At 37.1% G+C, this 23,440-nt stretch overlaps 2 protein-coding genes across 2 annotated transcripts; one reads left to right on the plus strand and one right to left on the minus strand.

Annotated features, from left to right (window-relative positions):
• The first annotated feature begins 539 nt into the window (after positions 1-539).
• Positions 540-12,773, plus strand: lamc2 (laminin, gamma 2). The gene is given in 23 exon segments (XM_043218730.1): positions 540-719; positions 722-820; positions 2,598-2,774; positions 4,062-4,185; positions 4,270-4,412; positions 4,500-4,631; positions 4,720-4,909; positions 5,202-5,314; positions 5,423-5,638; positions 5,727-5,903; positions 6,187-6,420; positions 6,755-6,891; positions 7,591-7,747; positions 7,828-8,033; positions 8,193-8,272; positions 8,642-8,779; positions 8,867-9,011; positions 9,174-9,320; positions 9,469-9,583; positions 10,137-10,333; positions 10,503-10,661; positions 10,765-10,864; positions 11,408-12,773. Coding segments are annotated over 23 exon segments (3,540 nt in total). The 5' UTR covers positions 540-625; the 3' UTR covers positions 11,668-12,773.
• Positions 12,026-22,024, minus strand: nmnat2 (nicotinamide nucleotide adenylyltransferase 2). Its single transcript, XM_043218743.1, has 11 exons — positions 21,801-22,024; positions 19,649-19,737; positions 17,975-18,042; positions 17,770-17,848; positions 17,571-17,688; positions 17,404-17,484; positions 16,495-16,539; positions 15,975-16,051; positions 14,269-14,370; positions 14,102-14,169; positions 12,026-14,025 (listed from the first exon to the last, which is right to left on the minus strand). Exons 1-11 carry the CDS (start codon positions 21,883-21,885, stop codon positions 13,923-13,925), a joined length of 915 nt encoding a protein of 304 aa, XP_043074678.1. The 5' UTR covers positions 21,886-22,024; the 3' UTR covers positions 12,026-13,922.
• Positions 22,025-23,440: the final 1,416 nt, after the last annotated feature.

A 23,440-nucleotide genomic window follows, 5' to 3' on the forward strand; every position in this document is an offset into this window, starting at 1 on the left:
GGTAGATGTGCCCTAACATGCAATGCTATCTTGTTGTGGATCATATTCTGCATAAATATGCCTGTAGATGATCGTGTGGTAAAGATGAAACGGCAATCAGTTTGCGATTGCTACATTTCTATGGCTTCGGTTTGGTCTTCAGTTGGGTGTGGTTCTCTTTGCCATCATTCTTTTGCAGTGATATGCAATGAATAATAGTAATAATAATAAAAATAACAATAATGATGGTTATTATTGTTGTTGATGATGATATTATTATTGTTACTGTTGTTGCCGTTAACAGTACATTAGGCTGTCATTTCTTTAAATCTTCACTGAAATCTTTGTTTTGATTAGAGTAGGCCTACTATTAATCTATTGCTATTACACAGCCTCAAGCATTAATATCCAACTTTTTATATCATAGTGCACGTTCTGATCCAAATAATATGAAGCACTGTCGAACAATGGGTTTAATTGTTCTGGTGCTGTGGTTGAAGGCATTTAATCAAACACGTCTTTATGAGAGCAGTGGCATGATGCATTTCCTAGCGGGCACACATGCAGTGTGAATCACTCATGAGTAAATGAACGGTTGAGACACGGAGCTTGACGTGCCCGCGCTTGTCAGGTGGGAAGTTTTTAAATGCGCGTGCAGGGATCAGCTGTCCGTCTCAGTGAGCTGAGGACTAACGGACCCGCGGTATCCTTAATATCCTCCAGACGGTATAAAACAGAGACGAGGCGGAAAATCTTACTTCTTGGATGTGGAAAATGAAGATCAGTTGGATCTTTCTTTGTGCCGTTTGCCTCTGGTCTCCAGTTCACGGAACAGTCCAATGTGAGTGAAGTTATGCTTATCGATTCGTTTTTTGACATTATGATCAAGATTAAGCACTGTTTAGAATAAATTCTGTCCAACAAAGCTACTTTAAGGTGTAAAGTGAGACAGCTAGCTAATTAAGTTTGGGTATTTAATAGTTCTTCGTATTTTTCTGTTGTTTTGTATTAATTGATGTATAATGGTAAGGTATTGAGGCGTTAATCCATTTGGCATCGTATTAAAGAAACACTACAACAACAAGTGAACAGAAAGCCCATTTTATTTGTATTTACTGTAGATTATAATTACAGTGTAACAAAAACTAGGCTAATGACAAAGTTGTTGACTCATTTGTTCAATCAGATTTTAACCTAATCATAATCATAATCACATAATCATAGTGATCTGGGTTGAAATCTGTTTATTTAAATGGTAGCTAATAATGATAAACCTCTATAATGAATACTTTATAGGCAACTTACGAATAAATAATTCAGAATTCTGTAAGTACATAATAAATAAAATAAGTATTTGTTAGAGGACAATTTGATTGCACATTTTCATTTCTTCGTAAACACTTTCGTTGCACCTTGTCGGCGTCTTGCGCATGCGCGCCGCTTTAGGACGCCTCAAAAAGAAGCTCTTTTTTTCGTTGTTTATTGCAGCATTTCGTCTTTTAAAAGGCAAAAAATCACAGTCCCATAACTGTCCACACCAAAGAGTGTTACAGACAATTGATCTCAGAAGTGTAAGTCGTGTAAAGATACTGCAAAAACGAGTTACCAGTTGCTCTAATAACGAAAGAGTAAATTTTTTATGAAAGAGGAATCAATACAGAGATATTGATTATGCCAGTCAGAAACTAAAAAGGTATCACATTCAGAGTCAACCACTGAGGCAGTGTTACCTAGCTGTTTACATCACAAAATATTGTTGTGATGTACAAAACACAACAGTACATTCTGTGCGGAAAAAAAGACGTTTGGAGGCCTGCAAGAATGCCTGTAGTCTTACAGCTGGGCAATATTTTTGTCTCTTATTGTGAGGCTGTTGTTGCCGCCTGCCTGTGTCGCTCACCTGTGAGGGACCCTGATGTTGCCTCGTTAGGAGGAATGGAATTTCTGTTCTGAGTGGATGAGGTTTGGTTCATGCTGACTTCACATTACCTCATTATACCTTTGCGATAAATTACTTACAAGATCGAGCTTGTCCTACCCTCAAAGCCAGTCTATTATCTAACATCCATTATCGTCTGTGCGCTCAGCACACTGTAGGCCTGGCTGAACATGGACTAGGCTGTTTTATTGCAGGTAATCCTACATGATCTAAAGTGTTTACACAGCTGAGGGTATTTCTGCTTCCCTTTTAAAAAAACTGTCCACCCCTGGATGTCCGGAGTGTCTTTCAGATGCTTGTTGATCCTTAGACATGTGTGGTTTTGTTATTGTATTCTCCGATAGCTTATGGTTTGCGGGTTTGAGTAATTGTCTGTATAATATCCTGTAGAGTGAATATACCTTAGGGTGGGGTGTAATTTTTGCATTTGTGTAAATTGTTTCTTTTTATAGGTAGAAGACGGTCTTTAGATGTTACTTTCCCATGCTTACTAAGCAATACCACTAAAAACCTGACTGGCGCCAGTTACCTTTGACAATGTGCAGAGATACTATCTTCTCAAAGACTGTAAAACATCTACTTATTAAGCACGTACCGCAACCGCAGAGCGTCTTTATAGGAACCCGCTCTGAATAGGGAAAAGTTATTGACACCAAGTAACCCATTTGTTGTCTTGCAGCCTCCAATGCCTGTTCATGTCATGGTAAGGCACAGTACTGCAAAGGAGATCACCTGGGACTCTACTGTATAAACTGCCAGGGAAACACTGAAGGGCGGCACTGTGAAAGCTGTAAGGAAGGGTACTACCACCAGAGGGCAGGAGACAACTGTATTCCCTGCAACTGCAACACTGCAGGTGAGCTGCTACTTTAAGATAAAGCGTTATCTCTTCCAAAAAGATGTAAAAGATGTTTACTCTACTTTTATGTCCCAAGTTTTTTTGTTTTTTTTTGAATGAACAAATAAATAAACTTCTGACTTTCGTTGGGATGAACCCCCTAGACAAAAATAGTTACTTGAAATTACTTTATTATATTATTGAATATTATTGACATTTTTCACATTTTAGTTTTATTTCATTAATTGTGTATCCATACAAATCTCTTTATTTTTATTTTTTATTATCATTAGCGTTTGAATAACTAATGGAAGCCATTACTTTTTCCAGGCAAACCTGCTTTATACTATTATATAAGTAACATAGAATAATGTCAATTATTGTGTATCCAATATTTTGTGTATTTCAACAGTGTGAAGATAAGGTCCGTACAAATTTATGAATGAACCATTTTAAAATCTTCTTGATTTACTGATATTTGTTATGACATCCGCTTTAAACATTACAATGCATGATAATGTTAACTCTGCAATTAATAAATGCACTTCACTAGCTCTTTATCAATGATGCTACAGCCCTGCAGAGTTCATCTTCAACCCTAATTAAAACACACCTGTCTGTAGCTTCCAAGTAACTGGTCAGACCTTGATTAGCTTGATCAGGTGTGTTTGATTAGGGTTGAAGCAAAGCTCTGCAGGGCTGCGGCTTTCTCTATAGAGCTACCCCAAAAACTAAACTTCAAAGGCAGTCTAAAGAGGCTGTGCATTTGTTTCTCTGATGCATAAGGTTTATAAGAGGAGTGGGAGATTTTACAGTCATGTGGGACACTGTAGTCAAACTATGTTTCAGAATCTGGCCTCAAAATAATTAAATAAAACTTTCAAATGTCTCACTTCCATTGAATTAGATGGAAAACATCAAAACAAGCATCAACTAACACAGGATACCAGAATTTTTTTTCTCAGAATTGACTTTTCTGAGAAACTTTTTGAATGTATTTTTTAACCCCAAGGTAATTTTCCTCCAAGTTTCCCTCAAATTCACACTTAGCAGTATAGCTCATCATATGAACATGTTCCTCAAAGTTTGACAACCAAGATTATGATTATTTTAAACAATGAATTTATTGTTTTATACAAATATTCATTTTGTGATTGTGAGGTGTGCTTGTGCCTTCAAATGCTTATTTTGCTATTTTGTTATGTATTGAAAATACGTTTGTCTATTTTTAATAGTTTTCAGATATTTGTGGGTCCACTCTGCATAGTGAAGTTGTACAAAATGCATATAATTTGTTCTGTTCAGGTTCTGAAGGACCGGGGTGCAACAATGAGGGACGGTGTAGCTGTAAACAAGGAGTTCATGGAGACAAGTGTGACCGCTGTCGTGATGACACTCCAGTCACTGCCGGTGGATGTGAGCCTTTGAGGTGAGAGCCTTACATCTCTGACTGGTATCTTAATATTAGTATGCAGGATTATTTGGTTCAATCAACGGCGTTCTTCTTATCCAGGCTAATCTGTCGGTCGCGCAGCAGCGGTCGCCTCACATCTAATAAAGAGGAGTGCCTGCCCTGCTTTTGCAATGGCCATTCGGATGTGTGCGCCTCAGCTGAGGGATATTCCATTCTCAACATCACTTCAACTTTTGAAAATGGTGAGCTTGATATTTAATCTCTTATTTTATTCAATCGTGTTTGGCTTTAGTTGTTGATATAAATCAAATGTTTATCTCGTTTCACAGGACCTGAAGGTTGGCGAGCCGCCACCGCTCAAGGTGTGAACCCTTCACAGGTGCAATTCAGGTGGTCTCCTACGCACAAAGACCTTGAGGTTATCTCTAAGGAGATCCTTCCTGTTTATCTGTTTGCTCCAGGTATGTTGATTTTACATTTTTTGACTTTCGTTACAACCAGTGATGTATTGACATTTCTTTGACTCATGTGCTTCTGTGTTTAATGTAGCATCCTTTCTGGGGAATCAGGCGTTGAGCTACGGTCAGATGCTCAGCTTCTCTCTGCGTCTGGATAGAGGTGTCCGTCGTCCTTCCATCTCTGATGTTATCCTAGAAGGAGCAGGTCTTAAGGTGTCTGCTTCATTAGGAGACTTGAGGACTGTGGTTCCCTGTGGCAAGAAAGTCACGTACACTTTCAGGTGAGTAACATCATTTTTAATAACTAAATCTTTGCGCTTTCTAAAGAAATGTGAGCGGTGCTTACCTTGCCCTTGTTCCTGCTTCTGTTAAATTTTTGAATCTGACAGTAAAACACGGATTTAATACGTGAACCCTGGCACGTTATATTAATATAGCTATATATTACGACGTTTTAGAATTGAAATATCTGTGAACTTTTGCTAAAAGTAAATTAATTTTGATTGTTCTGTTTATATACAAATGTGACAAATGACTGATAATAAATATTCTAATGCATGTCATACTTCATAGACTGGACGAACAGCCTGGCAGCAAATGGAAACCACAACTCTCATCCAAACAATTTCAAACACTTCTGAGCAACCTTACAGTCATTAAAATCAGGGGAACCTTTGGTGAAAATGGTGAATGTTTAATCTCTCCACTGTATCCGCCGAGTTGCATTGTTGAAAACATTATGCACACATAACATAATACAAAATAAAAAAATACATTTCTTTTTTTTACAACAGGACGTGGATATCTGGATGATGTGTCTCTGGTGTCAGCTAAACTGGGTCCCGGCACCCCTGCCACCTGGGTGGAAAGGTGCAGATGTCCTGCTGGTTATGATGGATTATTTTGTGAACGCTGTGCCCTTGGATACAGGAGACGTTTCCCAGGCCAAGGTCCCCAAAGCCCCTGTGATCCCTGCTCCTGTCAGGGTGGAACATGTGATCCAGAAACAGGTTGGTTATTGTGGTGTTCAATTCATGTTGGTGTTTTATTTTTGGAGAAAATTCTGAGCTAAGAAAGGTGTATTTTTTGTGTTTACAGGAGGCTGTTACTCAGCTGATGAGATACCAAATCTGCAGATGTGCCCTAAAGGTTATTATGTAAACCGCCAGCAGTCCAACTCCTGCCAGAAGTGTCCCTGTCCCGAGGGAGAGGCTTGCTATGTTATTCCAGGAACCCAGGAGGTGATGTGTGCTCGCTGTCCCCGGGGGACTACAGGTGAGGAACACAGAGAACAGGGAAACAAGATGCAGATGTCCTTAAAGGAATAGTGCACACAAAATTGAAAAATCTGTTATCATGTAAAATGTACATGTATCATAATATAAATGTCCAGAAGTACTATAAAAGTAGGATTATAAAAGTCAAAACATTAGTAGAACTTTAGATTCAATTAAAATGGAACTGTAAAATAACTGTGAATCTTATTTCTGTGTAGACTACATTATTGTGCTGTTATCACATTAGAAGGATCCCCCATAATTTTTCATAATGTTTTTAGGCTCTCGTTGTGAAATCTGTGATGATGGTTTTTATGGAGATCCTCTGGGAGAGTATGGCCGTCCCAAACAGTGCCAGCCTTGCCAATGTTATGGCCATGTGGACCAGAACGCTGTTGGTAACTGCGACAGCCGAACAGGGGAGTGTAGGAAATGCTTGAATCACAGCACCGGCCCCAAGTGTGAGAACTGTGAAGATGGATACTACCACATTTACCCCACAGAGCCATGTCAGGGTATGAAAAAATAACTGCTACTGTCACAAGCCTGAATATACAACACGTACTCACAATCAACTTGGTCAGGACCCCTTAGTGGCATTTTTTTGACACACAGGGATTCCTTTTTAGTGTCACTTTTAATGTCGTGCAGGGTCCTGCTTTGGGTTTGAAATGGGGGACATCGATAAATTACGCTAACGGGTTACCTTGAGTGTCCAAAAGCGACGTAAAAGGGTCCTGATGAGGCATCAACATGTGACAAGTTGGGTGTGAGAATGTGTTGGAATATAATGTTGCTAATAAAGTGAAATGCAAAATCCATAACAAGGTCTCCCTGTTCTCCCTGTAGCTTGTAACTGCAACCGACAGGGTTCTTTGTCAAATTCATGCAATGATAAAGGACAGTGCAACTGTAAGGAAGGTTACGATGGACTCAGGTGTGACAGATCAACATGTCCTTCCTGCTTTAACCCAGTTAAGAACAAGGTAAGCTGAACTGAAAAAATAAAGAAACACAAATGAATGAAAATATTTATGATATGAGGCATAATGTACATTAAATGTAAGAAAAATAATAAAGTCTCTTATGGCCACCAGGTCTCCAATTATTGAATTTTATTAACTATATTACAAACAGTGATAATGGTGTGTGTATATATATATATATATATATATATATATATGTATATATATATATATATATATGTATATATATATATATATATATATATATATATATATGTGTATGTGTGTGTGTATGAGTGTACAATTTAAACATGAGAAAATAATGCTAATTTAATATCATGTCAAAATAAGCACTTTGCTTGAAAGAAAAAATTAGTCCTGCTGGATTTGATGATTGTTTATTATCTGGAGAGTGATATAACTGTATGTTGCTTTGGCACTAATCTTGAACACTGCTTGTGTGGGTGGAATTAAATGTGCTGTTTTCCCAGGGACCAGCACACACAGAATCTGACTGCTGTTAACTCTAGTGCATTTACCAAAGCTGTATAACAAGAGACCTTGTTCACTCAAGGTTAAAAATGATTGGAAACATTAAATGATGGCATTTGCTTTAGTGTTGGATCCAGTCCCTGCACACCTGTTAAAGCGGAGATATTTGAACAAATGCTGATGGTAAATAAATGTCAACATTGCGTGTGTTTTTTTTTTTGTTTTCAGATAGAGGTTTATGCAAGACAGCTGCAAGAAATGGAGGATTTATTTAATGGGTTTAAAGGCGACGGCGCTCCAGTCAGCGATGCTCAGATGGAAAGGACTGTTAGGGCCACAGAGGTCATGGTGCAAAACCTGGAGTTTAGAGCAAACGAACTCACAAGTATGAAAATCCTTTATTATCTGGTTTCATTCAATGTGTCTAGCTAGTTTATTTAAGACTGGCTTTTTTATACCAAATAGATGCAGAGAAACAGCTTCAAGAAAAACTGGCGAGCATTAGCCGATCCCAGCTGAGAGAAGACAGAAAAATGGAGGCTTTGTTGACAACAGTGGATGGGATCAGAAACAAGGATGAGCAATACAGAACAGAAGTTTCAGAGATCCGTAAACTCATCAGTGAGATCAGGTTAAAACTGCAACAGGCCAAGCGGGACATCCAGCAGGCTGTGAGTATTTTATTACATTACTATGTGTTATTGTTTTATTAATATGGAGGTTTTTAGCTGAGTATTTAGCCAACATATCACACAGAGGGTTAATAAAAGTATAATCATTGTTTTGACGTTTCTCAGCATTTCCCTCATTCCCTGTACTGTCTATTTCAGGAGTTTCCCTCAGGTGATGCGGTACCAGGCGCTGACACCTTGTCTGATTTGGTTCAGAGAGCTGCTGATCTTGCTGAGCAGTAAGTCATGCGTTATTCTCAAATGCCACAAACGGTGAAGCAACACAACGTGTTTTAAAAGGCAACTGCTTAGCAAGCAAAAGCACAGCTTTCCAACAGTTTCAAATTAGAACTGTTTTGACAAAATGAAAAGTCATAAATCAGACACTGAAATGTATTGTATTTAAAGATTTGATTGGATTTGCTATCCTGACCATGCACGGTTATTTATTTGCATTATAGTTATTTTTTCCCATGCTGTAAGATACTCAACCGCTGACTACCACTGACTCATGTTACATTTCATCTTGTTGTGCATCCAAAACATGTGACTGAAAAAAAAAAAAAAAAAAAAAAAAAAAGACTGACTGAGGGGTGTTTTCTTGCCAGGCACCAAGGTGAGGCAGTGACAGTGGAGACAACTGCAGCCAATTCCCTAGCAGAATCTGAGAAAGCCCTAGACTTCATCCGTGGTGTCATCGGCCGAGAAAATAATGTCAAAGATGAGCTCAGGGACCTCAAAAAACAGTAAGCTGCTTTTGTAGAAGCACTGTTAAACCAGATCATCAAAGTGTTTAAGTCTGGGGCCTTACTCTCTAATGGTGTTGTTTTCAGGTACGAAGCAGATGTAACTAAAGTGCTTGACATGGATAGGAAGGCCATTCAAATTACTGACGCAGCTGGAAAGGAGAGTGGAGTGGCTCAGAACGCTATCAAACTGTTATCTGACCTGGAGAAGAAACTTCCAAAGCCCCTGACGGTAGTCAACATGAATTAAATATTTGTTTATAGAAAAGTTTCTATATTGTATACAGGAGCTGCTAGTCTTTGTTCGAACCTCCATTCACATTCGCTGGAGTCTACAAAAATATACAATATAAAATAAGCAATGTGTGCTATTATCTTTCCGTTTCTGCCGAAGGACATTATTGGTGTGGTTTCCAAGTTCGACGGTCTGAAGGGTATGGTCGATGGCAATTTATCACAGTACCAGGACTTTCAGCAATATATCCTTAAGGAGCAGATAGAGACAGACGATTTTTTCAATAAGGCCAAGAGTTTGCAGCAGGTAAACCTGATCATTACAAAATTACAAACCAATAATTACAAAGAACAATATAGTCAACCAAGAATTTGCGTCTCTGTGCAAACAGTGGCTTTTAATGATTGTTCCTGGGTCAACCGGAGAATAAACAATTGTTTTTGCTATATTTAAGGTTCAAGACAAACTTCTTGCCAGGGCAAATGCAGCTGAAGCGGTTAAAAATAAATCTCTGGAAATCTTTGCCAATAACAAGGATAGTCTAGACAAGACACTAGAAACGCTCAAAGGTATGGATGAACTTCTATAAGCTATTAAATGTTGTATTTAAAATGACAAATCAAGAATTTGCTAATTCTTTTATGCTTATAAGTATTTTATGCTCACCTAGGCTGCATATATTTGAGCAAAACAGGAATACTGTAATATATATATTTGAATTTGAAAATGGACAGTCTATGACTGCCTCAGAATTAGCTGAAGAGATCATTTGATCAGCAATAACTATGTTATAGTTATTACAATAACTGTGAGTTATTACCATTGCTCCAGTCTTAAGTGCAACATGATTTTTCATAATCAGTGTAAAAATAGATTTTCTGATAAAGAATTGATAAGTAGAAGAAAATAGAATTTTAAATAACAGTAAATAAATCTATGCTGTTACTTTTGATCATGCTAACGCATCCTTTCTGAATAAAATTTTTAATTTTAATACTTACCTACCTAAAAGCTGTAGTGTCTATAGATAATGTTGTCATTATTTCAACTATCCGACAAAATTAACCTTAACCCCTTCTTTTTTTTTTTAAATATGCATTTATCTATTATTTCTTTACTCAGGATTTGATGACCAGATCAGTAGGAATCAGGATCTGGCAGATGCCGCTATTAAAAAACTTCCTGCCATCAACGCCACCATCCAGAAGGCCGAAGCTGACAACGTTAAGACCCAGGACATCCTGGATGCAATGTCTGCTCATTACAGAGATGCTCAGGATACTATCGACTCTCTTACAAACAATGCAACCAAACTGGAGGTATGGTGACCTGTTACCTTTTATTTAGTCAAAATATTTGTGCCATTGCCATTATAATGTCAAGTTCAGTTTCTCACAAAATCTGTCACTCGCTTTACTAAATGAGCCGAGTTGAGTGATACAGAAAGTTTCGAATGCGCTCACAGGGTGCTTGTATGCGTCTCCACAGAGAATGTCAGCTACTCTTCCTCCCTCTTGGGATATTTTGGAAGCTGCCACTAAATTGAAAAAGGATGTGGACGGACTGAAGACGGGGGCTTCTGCGACTAGAGACAAACTGAACGAAGAGAAAAACAAGGCAAAAGCACAGATAACTGAAGCAAAGAACGTAAGAATGTCTGCTTACCTTAAACTCTTTGAGAAAGATATTTAAAATGATGTGTAAATGTGGAGATGTACGTTACATTTGTTTTTCTCTGTTGTTTAATCAGGCTGTCATTGAATCCACTGGGGCACTTCAAAATGCAAAGAACGCCAAGGACGCTGTTACTGATACTTTAAATACGATCACTGATATTATGAGCACACTTGGTGAGTTACAACAGTGATTAATTACACGCAACACATGCTGTTTAGATAATATTATAGTATTAGTATTTTGAATTGGCTTTTGTTCAGTGTGTCTGTGTAGTTTTCATTTTATTCCGTTTAAGTTTTAGCAATTTTTTTTTTACTTCAGGTTTAGTCATTTTAGTGCTTTGACTTAAAAATCTTTATTTCAGACTAGGCAGCATTTTGTCAAGTTTGACAAAACTTTGTCAGAATGTACTCTTATTACATTTTATAATGGCATGTCAGAGGCAGAACAAAAATATCATTTTTTGCTAAGTCTATTTTCAAATTCAATTTTTTTTAACCCATAATGACCACTTATAACACGTTTCTGCAAATACGTCAAATGTTAACGGCCCGATGTCACCACAGTATCTTTTCAACTTCTTTTATATCATTTTGTTCAAGAAATGCATTAAAAACAGGTTAAGCGTAATCTAGGATATGTTATTAAAACATTAGAATTGTTACGTGGGTAGAAACGTACGTTTAGTAACAAAAATACAAAATTTTAAAAATAAGTTCCAGGAACCTCTGGGAAAATCGACGACACACGACTGGTCGAGCTAGAGAACGCCATCACTAAAAGCCGCAGCCGCGTGGAGAAGGAGCTGAAGCCCAGACTCAGGGATCTGGAGGAGAAGGAAGCCCAGCAGAGAGCCACCATTGCAGGCATGATCAATGACATCGACACCATACTGGCTGACATTGCCAACTTAGAGGACATCCGTAAAAGCATTCCCAATGGCTGTTACAACATACCGCCCATTGAAAGGCCGTAAAGGCTTTGATTTAGTACAGGGCCAAATCACAATGTTACATAGTTTCATCTATGAACTTACTGGCACTACGTTTATTGTCATAACTAATTTTGTACTGTGTGAGAATTTTTTAGTATTTATTTTTTTCAGTCGAATTTTTCAAAATATATTACTGTGAAGTTTGAAATGAGGTAAATGATATTTCTGTTTTGCGCAAGTGCCAAAGATTTTTCAAATTTGGGTGATCAATAGATAAATATATACCGTATCTGTAATCGATCTAGATAAGAAGCATCTTATCTTATCCGGTTGCTTCTCCATCTCCTTCGGCATCTAGTGAAAAATGCACAAAAAGAAATGCACAAACTAACAATTCTCATTCTTTTGTGTTGTTTTGTTTTATTAAATTCAGTATCGTCATCAAGGACACTAGTTATTTTCATGGCAACATACGTTTTGAGTTTTTGAATGCTTATCGAATAGCCACTATAAAGTAGAAATATATTCATATGACATTACGCAGACACACTTACACATGCTTTACACCTTAGACAACTAACTAAAAAAAAAATTAATAATATCGACGCCTAAAATTAAGATCTACAGTTTTAGCATCTTAAGAAACAGAACCTTATAATGTTGCACGGTGTTTTATATGTATACAGTGAGATTTAATTTAAAAGCAAGAGGGCAATAAAAATACAAGAAACAAACAATATCATCAACAATATCTATTTTCGTCGCTTGTGGTTTTGAATGAAGGCATGAAGGAAGCAGTGAAGATTGCTGAGCTACAGAAGCATGCCAAAACCATGAAAAAATATGTTTCCCACTATTTTTTTACATTGAGAGAAAACTGTGTCCTAGTGATCTCCGACATACTAGTTGCTATAGTGACTGCTCAATGAAAATGAAAAAAATAATCATGAATTTATGTTGATACAAACAGTGAGGTATCAGTGTGTGTTTAATAATTCTCTGTATATTAGAGAAGCATAATTAAAAAAATTAAATGGGGGTGTTACATTAGTCTTTTAATGTATGTGACAATGAACTCAACCGACCGACCAACGCTGGGTACGACGTGTTACATAAGGAATATCTAATAAAGTTACAATTTCAGTATTTGAATAAGCTTCACATTTTTTAAGATTACCGTTCTAGTTTCATTTATGAAAAGTCTCCGGTTAAAATGATCAAAATCAAACCATTTTTTACCTGAGACTTAAAACGTTCTATGAAAAAACAATGATCACAGTAATACTGAAGTCTTCTTCATATCGTAAAGTCTTCAACTCGCGAAATCAATTATGCATAATATACATAATTGGCTAAATCTGTTATTCTTCTCATCAAATACACTTTGACTCATTTATAAAGGTTGTGTTAGGTGTGTAGCAGGTTGACATTTCATGTCAGCTCAAATCATAACTGAATCATTCAAAGGATGTTCCACCTTTTAAAAATAGTTTAAAAGCGAAGACTTCTGTCGTCTCTTTTGGCGATCTCTCCACAAAACGAGCGAAAGTGCAAGGAATCTCATCCTGAAACGAATGGTCTGATGCACAGGCAGTGACCGGCTTTACTAGACGTCACATCCGTGGGACGTTAGCAGGTTAATGTCGAGCGAAAGCAGCTGTGGAGAAGTAAATGTGCACGAAAGCAAAGTAAATGAAATCGCATTCTTTAATGTGCAACCAAATACTCCGCGTATACATGAATGCACATTGAAGACAAAACATTGAGGCATAATACAGTATATGAGATGTTCTCTGTACATACAGTTGAATGGTGAGTAGAAAATGTGTTCAGAGATGAGATGAGTCTAAGCACAGTTTTTTTTGCAAACACTGCAACCACAGACTACGGTCTACGTGGTGTTTTAAACACTCATGCGCTGAAAGAAAACCCTTAGGCATGCAACTACGAGAACAGAGAGTATTAAATCAACAGCAAAGACCGACAGTATAGCAGGCAAATGAATCATCTAATTCAATCGAAAAACGCTCTCTTTCTCTGTCATAGTGGCAGCGAGGCTCTCTCCTCTTCCTCCTATTGGGCACCAAAGCCCACCCAGTCCCTTAAAGCTGATTGGTGGAGCAGATCCCTCAGGCACAGTGCTGTACATCCCAATGAGACACGAGTAAGAGGGGAGGACAGATTAATGCTCCTCTACATGGAAAAGCAGTGGTAGCACAGGAGGATTATACTCTAGATTACACACAGAGAGACAGACAGGGATGACTGACGGCTCGGAAGTGGACTTCTTCTCCGGCCTATCCAGAAGCGTTGATGTAGAGTTGACTCTGCAGGATGTAGTCGATGACGGGCTGGCTCAGGTAATCCACCACGTGACCGTCGCCGTGCTGAAGAGCCAGTCTGGTCAGGAGAAAGGCAAGAGCGTTACTGTATAGAGCGGAGAGACGAGTTAGGAGCAGACAGGGAGAACACGCACCTGCTCTTGGTGGAACTGACGACTGACATCGGGTGGTCGATTTCATCCTTCACCACGATTATATTGTCCTGTGTGAGGAAAACCGAAGCAGGATAAATATCAGCAAATATGCTCGAAGCTGCATGCATTTACTGTGTACTAAAACAACTGCTACGCTATGATGATACCTTATGCTTTCGGAGCACAGATGAATGGTTCATTATCCTTTCTGTGTCAGCTCCATCCCGAGGAACCACCACTATCCCGAAATCCCCCACAATCACTTCCATCTAGAAAAATATAATAATCACATATTTAGTTCATATATATATATATATATATATATATATATATATATATATATATATATATATATATATATATACCGTAAATTCTGGACTATAAGCCGCTACTTTTTTCATAGGTTTTGAACCATGCGGCTCATACAAAGGTGCGGCTATTCTGCAGATTTTTACCCACCACTAGGGGCGCTCTAACCGGAATTAGAATCAAAACTAAGACAAAATAAATGCAAAGAAGAATACGCTAGTTCCTCTTTAGCAGATATAAGTCGGTATATGACAGCAGATATGACACGGAAAGCGAGACTGATGGAGACAGATGTGACGAAGCGCTGCTGAGTTTGTTCAACTCCGACACTGAAGAAGACGACTTCGTGGGTTTCAGCGAAGATGGTTAAGGTGACGTGATTTCACACACAGGAGAAATGAAGATAAATGCTGTAAATACCGGTTATTTTCTCTTGGTTCTGTCCCGTTTTAATCAGCAAAGTTGCTGCCGTGTTAAAAACAGGTTAGGAAAGGATCTATTTAGGTACATACATGTACATTTACAATTCAAAATCGTTCTGTTCCTGTAGTAAATATCTAATCTAAAAACATACATATCTGTGGCTTGCAAAACTTTTTTAAATAGAGCGGATGCGGCTTATATGGTGCGCTTTATAGTCCAGAATTTACGGTATATATATATATATATATATATATATATATATATATATATATATATATATATATATATATATATATATATATATATATATATTCACACACACACACAAAACATGCCTGTATATATTTTAGAAAAATGTTATCTTTATATGTATGAAACATTTATTGGTTATTTATTTATTATATGTAAAAACATGTTGATATTTTAAAAATATATATTATATGTTTGTGTAAAAATAAAAGCTTTTTTTTAGATGTGATTAATCATGACAGCACTACCATATAGACATTTTTTTAGGAAACGCTTATAAAAATGCCAGAAGACAACAAAAGGAAAAAAATGTAACTGAAAATATTTTTTTTTCTGTTGAATATCATAATTCAACCTGTAAAAGTATCTCAGTTATAATTAAAAAAAATGATTAATAATCATAATTGTAGAGTGGAAATCAGAATTACATCATACTGCCAGTAGGTGGAGACAAGTGACAAGTATCTTGACTCAACTAATCAAACAAACTCAGAACTGCATACAAGCATACTACTCCTAGCAAGAAATAAAAATAAGAAATATTCATCAATTTGCTTAAAACGGGAACAAATCAAGTTATTATGCGTATGATTGAGTTGCTAAATCGATTAGTTTTGCAACACTTGATTCTGCTTTTGCTTCAACCTAATTTGTCGCTAGAACAAATCACTCAATTTGGACCGTATTTGATGTTAAATAAAATCAATATCATAAAGGCAGCCGAGCCGTATCAGCCTGAACATACAAGGTAGGATTCCCTGAGACTTGCATTTGATATCGCTTAATTTAGCTGAACATATAAAATATGCCATAAAAATAATATATTTTTATTAAACATTTAGAGGTTTTTGACTGAGAGACACGGTGAATGAAAAAAGGAATTATATCTTACATCACTTTCGTTCCACAAGCCAGGGATGCAGAAAGATTCCAGAAGATCGCTGCCACAAAGGAGCAGGATACGCAACTCTGAACAAACAACAACCACACCATAAAAAACACAAGACACAGTAATGAGATGTTTTTCCCCCGCTGTGGGGGTAAACACAACATCTCTGATAAGATGAAAAAGAAACAAGTCACACTTTCCCCATGAGGAAGAAGACTGAGGCACTGTACAGTGCACAGATGCCTTCCTCACTTGAGTATATATATATATATATATATATATATATATATATATATATATATATATATATATAGACAAACAGCATCACAAGACTTATAGAAAGATCTATTTCTCTGACAGCCGTTTGTCTGTCTTTGTCTTATTTGATGTTGTTTATATTTTATACAGTGAGTTTTTTTCTCTCCCTAGGCAAACTCAATATTTTCTGATGATGACTCAAAGTGACAAGCAAGAACTGATTCGAAAACCAAAAACCAAGGCAAGGAAAATCGCATCGTCTCACCAATTTCCTCGTAACGCATTGCAGTACCAAGGTTGGCATTTTCGTCTGTTCGGAAAAAAAAAAAAAAGCAGAAAAGCATGAGAGGTCACAGGGATGATTGATTCTTTGGAAGTGTGAAGAGTATGAATGATTCAGATTAATTATACGGAATTACGTGATTTCTACGTGAACTAAAACCACAAAGCTGTGGCATGTCTTTGTTGCTGACATTTTTTATTTTGACACAAATTGAAAGGGGTTGAAATGGTGACATTAAAATGACATGCTTGAAAGTCGGAGGTGGTTCATTTAATGCACCCATTTGGTGTGATTAATTATTTTAAAATGCAATAGAAAATGAACACAAAAGTCATAAATAAATAAATATAATCCGTGGTTTTGTCTGGCATAATGTAAAGTCTTGACTCATCTGGGGTTTTTTAAATTTGTATATGTGATTTATTGTGATCAATATTATTAATTAATTTATGTGATAAATACAGTTAAAATTTTTATTCATTTCCAGCCACTGTAAACATTAAAGGACATACAGGACAGTTTTTCATCTACAGAGTCAAAAATAAGGCAATTGTGACTTCTATTTTACAATTCAGACTTTAGACAATTCAGAGAATTGTGAGTTTACAGACTAAAACTCAAAATTTTAATATATATATATATATATATATATATATATATATATATATATATATATATATATATATATATATATATATAAAAAGACTCTTACTCTTACTTTCTTGCAATTAAAATTTATTTAACATTTGTATCTCGCGATTTAGATTTTTTTTTCTGACTTCTGACATGCTTAGCCTTTGTCTAGTCAACATTAATCTGTTACAAAATTAGTGTGCAATTAGTCATGGCACACATCCCCTAATACGTAAATGTATGAATATACCGACTTACCAACAAAGGTAAAACGCTCCATGTGGGGGCGAACACAGCAAATTTTGCCCAGGCTTTCGCTCATCTTTCCCCAAAGCTTAACTGGAGAAAAAGAGACACGAGTCAACCGTGAAATGCATGTTCTCCAGAACCCCAAACAAATATCTGAACATTTAAAAATCACTTACTAGCCACAGACTTGTTAGCGGTGTTTTGGTAAATGGTAGAGGTTTCATTCTGGGGCTGGCCAATCACAGGGGTTGTGGAAGGTGTGTTGACGTTGGACAGAATGCACCCCGTGACTCTCTGCAGAGGAACAATAGAGTTTACTTCGAGATTGGATACAAGTAGGTATTTGATAGCGTTTAGACCAAATCTGACACTAACCTTCATTAGGTCTCTGTGATGCTCCAAAACGCTGCAAGTGGTCTGCCAGGTCTCCTGGTAGCACTCCCAAGGATCCACTCTGCAGAAGACCGTTAAGCCGTCAAACATTTTATGTCCATTCTGCGCTATATCCATCATCAATGCAACCCAAGGATGCTGAAGTAAATATAAGTGTTGCATCGAATTGTTATGAGATGTGTTCTACCTGATCCAATCAGAAGACTGAACTGCCAGCTGACACATGGTGAGACGATGTCTGCTTGAGACAAGGCCCTAGAAAAGCAGAAGAGAAACCAAAACAAGGCAAAGTGAGGCCCGTAGGCATCCTCCTACCAATAAAGACAATTTCTGACCTTCAAACAATATTTTTAGGTTTACATCTGCTCGATGAAAGAAGGAGAACCTATTTGATGAACATAAAAGCTATAATTCAAACATGTGCCCTTTTTTTTTTTAGAAAATCACGAGGATTTCTAGAATTGTTTCTTTCACACGTGTTATACCTCTCCCAATCGCAAAGGACTTTAGCTGGAGTGACTGAATCCTGCTTTCTAAAGCATTTATTATTCATATTTCGTTGCCAAGAGAAAAGAAAACTAGGCCAAAGGTTTTTTTTTTAAATTCTGAGTTCTGTTGATCGGAGAAGATTCGTATGATTCAGATAAAAACCATTGTTCAGCAATGCAGCTCAGTAGGAATCCACGCAATCTGAAATCTCAGATTTCCCCACAGGGAAAAACACAGTTACCAAAAAAAACTGTTTGCTTGAGTGACTAATATTTCAACTAGACCTATTACTGAGTATTGACTGTGTAATAGACCTATAACAGACCTATTTCAACTGCATTATTTTGTGAATGTGATGTAACAGTCCACTGTTTGTATGGGGATTTTGTGGGGATTCCTTTTGTGGGCATTTAGCGACTTTCCAAAAATGAAGATTTGATGTTTATCTGCTTACCCCCAGGACATCCAAGATGTAGTTGACTTTGTTTCTTCAGTAGAACCCAAAGATTTGTACCTTAAACCGTTGCAGTCTTTCAGTCATATAACGGCAGTCAATATAAATACTGTTCAGTTTCTTGCTCAGAACGATCGTTAATGTGTAATCACAAGCCGCAGGGTTTCATTTGGTTTTCTCTGTGTTGTTTCCCATTGACTGCCATTATATGACCAACTAGCCCAATCTCACAGCAATTTGTAAATATTTTACGAGATGGCTAATTTGTACGAATTTGTACATCCTCAATCGTACAGATTTTTTCATAAGAAGGTCCTACACCTAAACCCACCCCTGAACCTTCCCAGCCCTGGGATTTTAGACAAATCGTGGATAATCTTACGAGTGAGGTTGAATGAATTTGTACGAAATAGCCACCTTGTAAAGCACTTGGACTGACAGACAGCAACAGTTTGAGTTAAAAAATCTTTGTGTTACGCTCTACTGAATAAACGTCACCCACGAAAAAAGTCACTTACAGCAGATGAACATTACATTTAAGGGTGAGCTATTCCTTTAAGAATGCTGAATCGTTAAAGGGGCGCAAAACTATTTTCTTTATAAATAAGCCACTTAATTTTTTCCTCGTTTAAAAAACACTGATTCATCAAAGATTTGCAATGGGGCTACTATGTTAGCTGGTGAAGAAAAATAGACAAAGCAACTGGTAATGTTTTTAAGTAAAAAAAGTTTTTCAATATATATATATACATTTTTTGTTCGCTGCAATTATACATGTGATGTGGCCTCAACATCTGCCTGGGTGAGAATGTGATTTATCTACGATATAACAATCAATAGCCCTCTGCTCCTGTGATGTTGCTTAAACATACATATCCTAGAATAACTCTAAACCTTAAAACGAACAGATTCTCTTACCGGTTTGCCATAGGAATCATGTACTGGTGAGATGATACCCCCGATCACAATGAATCGCCCGGTCTTGTGTAGGTACTCTCTGGCTTTTTCTGCAAACCAAACAGTTTACCTTATTATCTCACGAGCATTTTTTTGTTTTCTTTTACACTTTATACCATGTTCTAAAGGTTGCTTGGATGAAAGGAATTCTCTTAGAGACACAAAAAAGCGAGAAAAAAAAAGGCCTTTTAAGTCAGGACAGCACCTCTGTTTTAACTCTAACGACTGATATCTGATTTCTCTTACGATGTAAGCATATCTGTCTGATATAACATCACACCCCCAGACCCGTAAAAATATTGACAGAAGTGAGTGTCAGGAACAAGGTCTCCTGCTGGGGAATATAAAATAAAACAATCTGAACAAACCTCTAAAGAAAATAACTCTAGTGTGCAAAAGAAACTACAAAGAAAGGAAAAATGAGGCCACAATGAAAAGCAGAGGCAACAGAAACCAAGATATTCAATACTTCATAAACGAAAATGGTTTAAAGGTATTATATGTAATTGTATTTTTAGTGGTATCGGATATCCAAGTTCAGCATGATAGCATGATCAGAAGCATTGCTCAGAATAAGACATGAACCCGTTCTTATTTTTGTACCTCAATATATGCAAAGGCATGCAGTAGGAGAAGAAGGCTTAAAAATTAGGTCACGGACACACAGATGCTTTTGCTTGAAGGCAAAAACAACAGAACTGTATTGATCAAACTGTGGTGGTGGTACTCCCCATGTTGCTTACGCTTGGAGAAATACAGCAGAGTAACTGAATTAAGGAAAGTTTTCCGCGCTATGTTTATTGGCATGTTGAAATGTAGAGAAAGAAATCTCTCTCTAAGTGTCTTTTACTTTCACACATTCACTCTTAGACACTCTTCTACATCGCATACTGTATGATGGTATAAATCTTGCTTTTTTCTATAAATCTAGCTTTAACCCTCATGTCCTTTTGAAATTTATTTGAGCTGAAATATAATACAAATTCATACAGATCTCACAAGCAAGCTGTTCTCACATAGCAGACATGCAATTTTTCAGACGAATTGTGAACATTCTTCCTTTATTCTGTCAAAATACAATGAACCAAATCAAAATAAATATCAGACAGTAGCATACCGAGATAAAGAACGTCTCAACATGTGAAAATTCATAACATTTATTCATGTTTTACACCTGAGCTCTTATATTTAGCTCTATATTTCATCTTTGGTCAAAAATATTTATAGGGCAGTGACTTTCTGTCTTAATGATTTTAATCATTCTAAAATAATATTTCTAAATGGTTTCCATGCTTTGACGTGTCTATTCAATATATTGTAGTAAAAGGTATAAAACGTTCATCCCGATGCTGGATCGCCTTTTTCCAAGTAAAATGTAGTAAAACTGTTTCATGAACAAACTGTATTGATACGATCGTTACACTTTTAAAAACTTTGGACTGTATTAAGAACAAAGAAGAAAGTTATGGTGAATCTCTGAAAAGCAGACATGACAAATTGCTTTCGGAAGCTAAATGGGTGCAAACAAAAATTAAATATTTAAATGCTTAGATTAAACCCAGCTCTATTGCCATTGGCTTCAGCTGCTACTGATATCAAAACCTCCATCATTTAATGTCCTGCATGACGCAAGAAATGCTATAAATGCTCTTGACAGGACAGCATCCGAGTTTCAATGTACACAAATTCACATTACGTCAAGTGTATCGCAGATTGTTATTCGTCTTCGCACAAGCGCCCTCGTCAAAGCCTCCTTCGCAGAAGCAATGATTAATTACACTTGTTGAAATATCATAAATCATTGTTATACCGCTTGCGTCCACAGAACCGTGAATGAATCTAGCTATTTCTCGGCTAAACCTGCGGCTGCGCAGCACCGCCATCTGAACCGAGAGATGGTTTGATCGTTCTGGGTTTTGAGGCCGTCGCCCATTTCAGCACCCTCGCTTTGGACAGCGATCGACAATAAGAGTGAGCTACGGAAACGTCCAGCCAAGCCCGACTTCGCGACGTCTGAAATCATCACGGTCACCGAGAACGCACACGGCACACGTCTGAATCCCAAATCAGCTCGAGCATCATCCGCTCCCTCCGGAACAGGCGGAACACTTACCAAACATATGGATGTGTCCCTTCGTGATGGGGTTGAAACTTCCGCATGACAGCAAAATGACATGCGTTTTGGTGGTCTCCGTCATTCTGGTTGAGGTGATCTATCGTTGCTTAACATATGTCGCTGATTTTAAGGCCTTTTGTTTTGTTGTGAGACCGCAGCAAGAGGCGAGGTTCATTAGGCTGCGGCAGGCGCGAGAGGCAGAGCGTCACTGTGATCCGTTCCTGCGCACTTAAAGGAACATGCGCACAAGCGGGCGAGTCAACGCTTTCGGTTCTGATTCGTCTTAGAGAAGTTCTTCTAGAACTTCATGTTTCAGTAGACACATAACAAACATCTTAAAAAGAACATATGACAAATGAGAAAATAAATGTATACAATTACTGATATACATTCTTTCGGACATTTAGAGACGTTTGCAACTGTTACTTGCAAACATGCCCATCTCTCTCTCTCTCTCTCTCTCTCTCTCTCTCTCTCTCTCTCTCTCTCTCTATGTGTGTGTGTGTGTGTGTGTGTGTGTATATATATATATATATATATATATATATATATATATATATATATATATATATATATATATATATATATATATAAAGTTAAAAATATATTTAAATGTGATTATTGTTATTGTTGTACTGTAATGTGGATGCTTAGAAGGCAAAAAAAAATCTAAAATTAATCTTTTTAAAACATATTAGCAGAGACACACAACTGGGTGAGACACATAGACCAGAAATGGCTTTAATATTAGTCTACGATCCGACGCAGCTGGTAAAAACAAAACAAAAGATAAAAAGAGATCATTTATTAATGTCAGCATTGTAAGAAACGGTCTATATACAGATTCTAAAACATAACAATATCTGTGAAAAATCAATATGTGAAATTCTACATCTTTACAGACTTTCTTAAAAGTGTAGATCAGAATGGCATCCCCCCTGTGGGCAAATTGCATTTGCACCCCATGTTTGTCAACACTAAAAATAAATTCAATGCACATGTGCAGACAAGCAGCCAGCAAACGAGTGGCCCTCATTAACACAATGACTGCCTCTGTCTCAGATTAAAGATCATGAATCGGTTTGGATTTGTCTCCCTCAGATTTCTCAAACCAATCATAACTAACTAATCATTAGCAAACACTGTCCAATATATTATGCAAATGTAATTAAAACTCCAGCTGCTAAACCAAGCTGCTTGGACTAATCGCTTCTGCTAGTATTATTCTCAGCGCTTTGGATAATAGCATCTGCCACAGTCAATGAAAAAAATTTAATGAATCAGTTGACAGCAAATATAGAAACCTATACGCCTGAGTGCAGTTTTGAATCAATGCCATATTCCTTAGTTCATCTTTATCGTATTCTTGTAAAGAATTAGATTTCAAATTTTTCCTCACATACTTGGCGTTGCATCGGTGATGTGTTTATCAGCAGAACGAATACCGTCCTTGACGACAGGCATTTGAATATGGAAGCACTACAGTCACAGTGTGACTCATCAATTGCAAAACATGCTCTCTGAAGCTCTCAAATGGGGAAAACAAGACCATTTTACAAATCATTATAAGATATTACATATTGTAGGCTATGAGTATATGCACGTGTGCAGTTTCGGAATTTGGACTGTTTTATGGC

The sequence above is a fragment of the Puntigrus tetrazona genome, chromosome 2, assembly GCF_018831695.1.
Source record: "Puntigrus tetrazona isolate hp1 chromosome 2, ASM1883169v1, whole genome shotgun sequence".
Classification (NCBI taxonomy): Eukaryota; Metazoa; Chordata; class Actinopteri; order Cypriniformes; family Cyprinidae; genus Puntigrus; species Puntigrus tetrazona.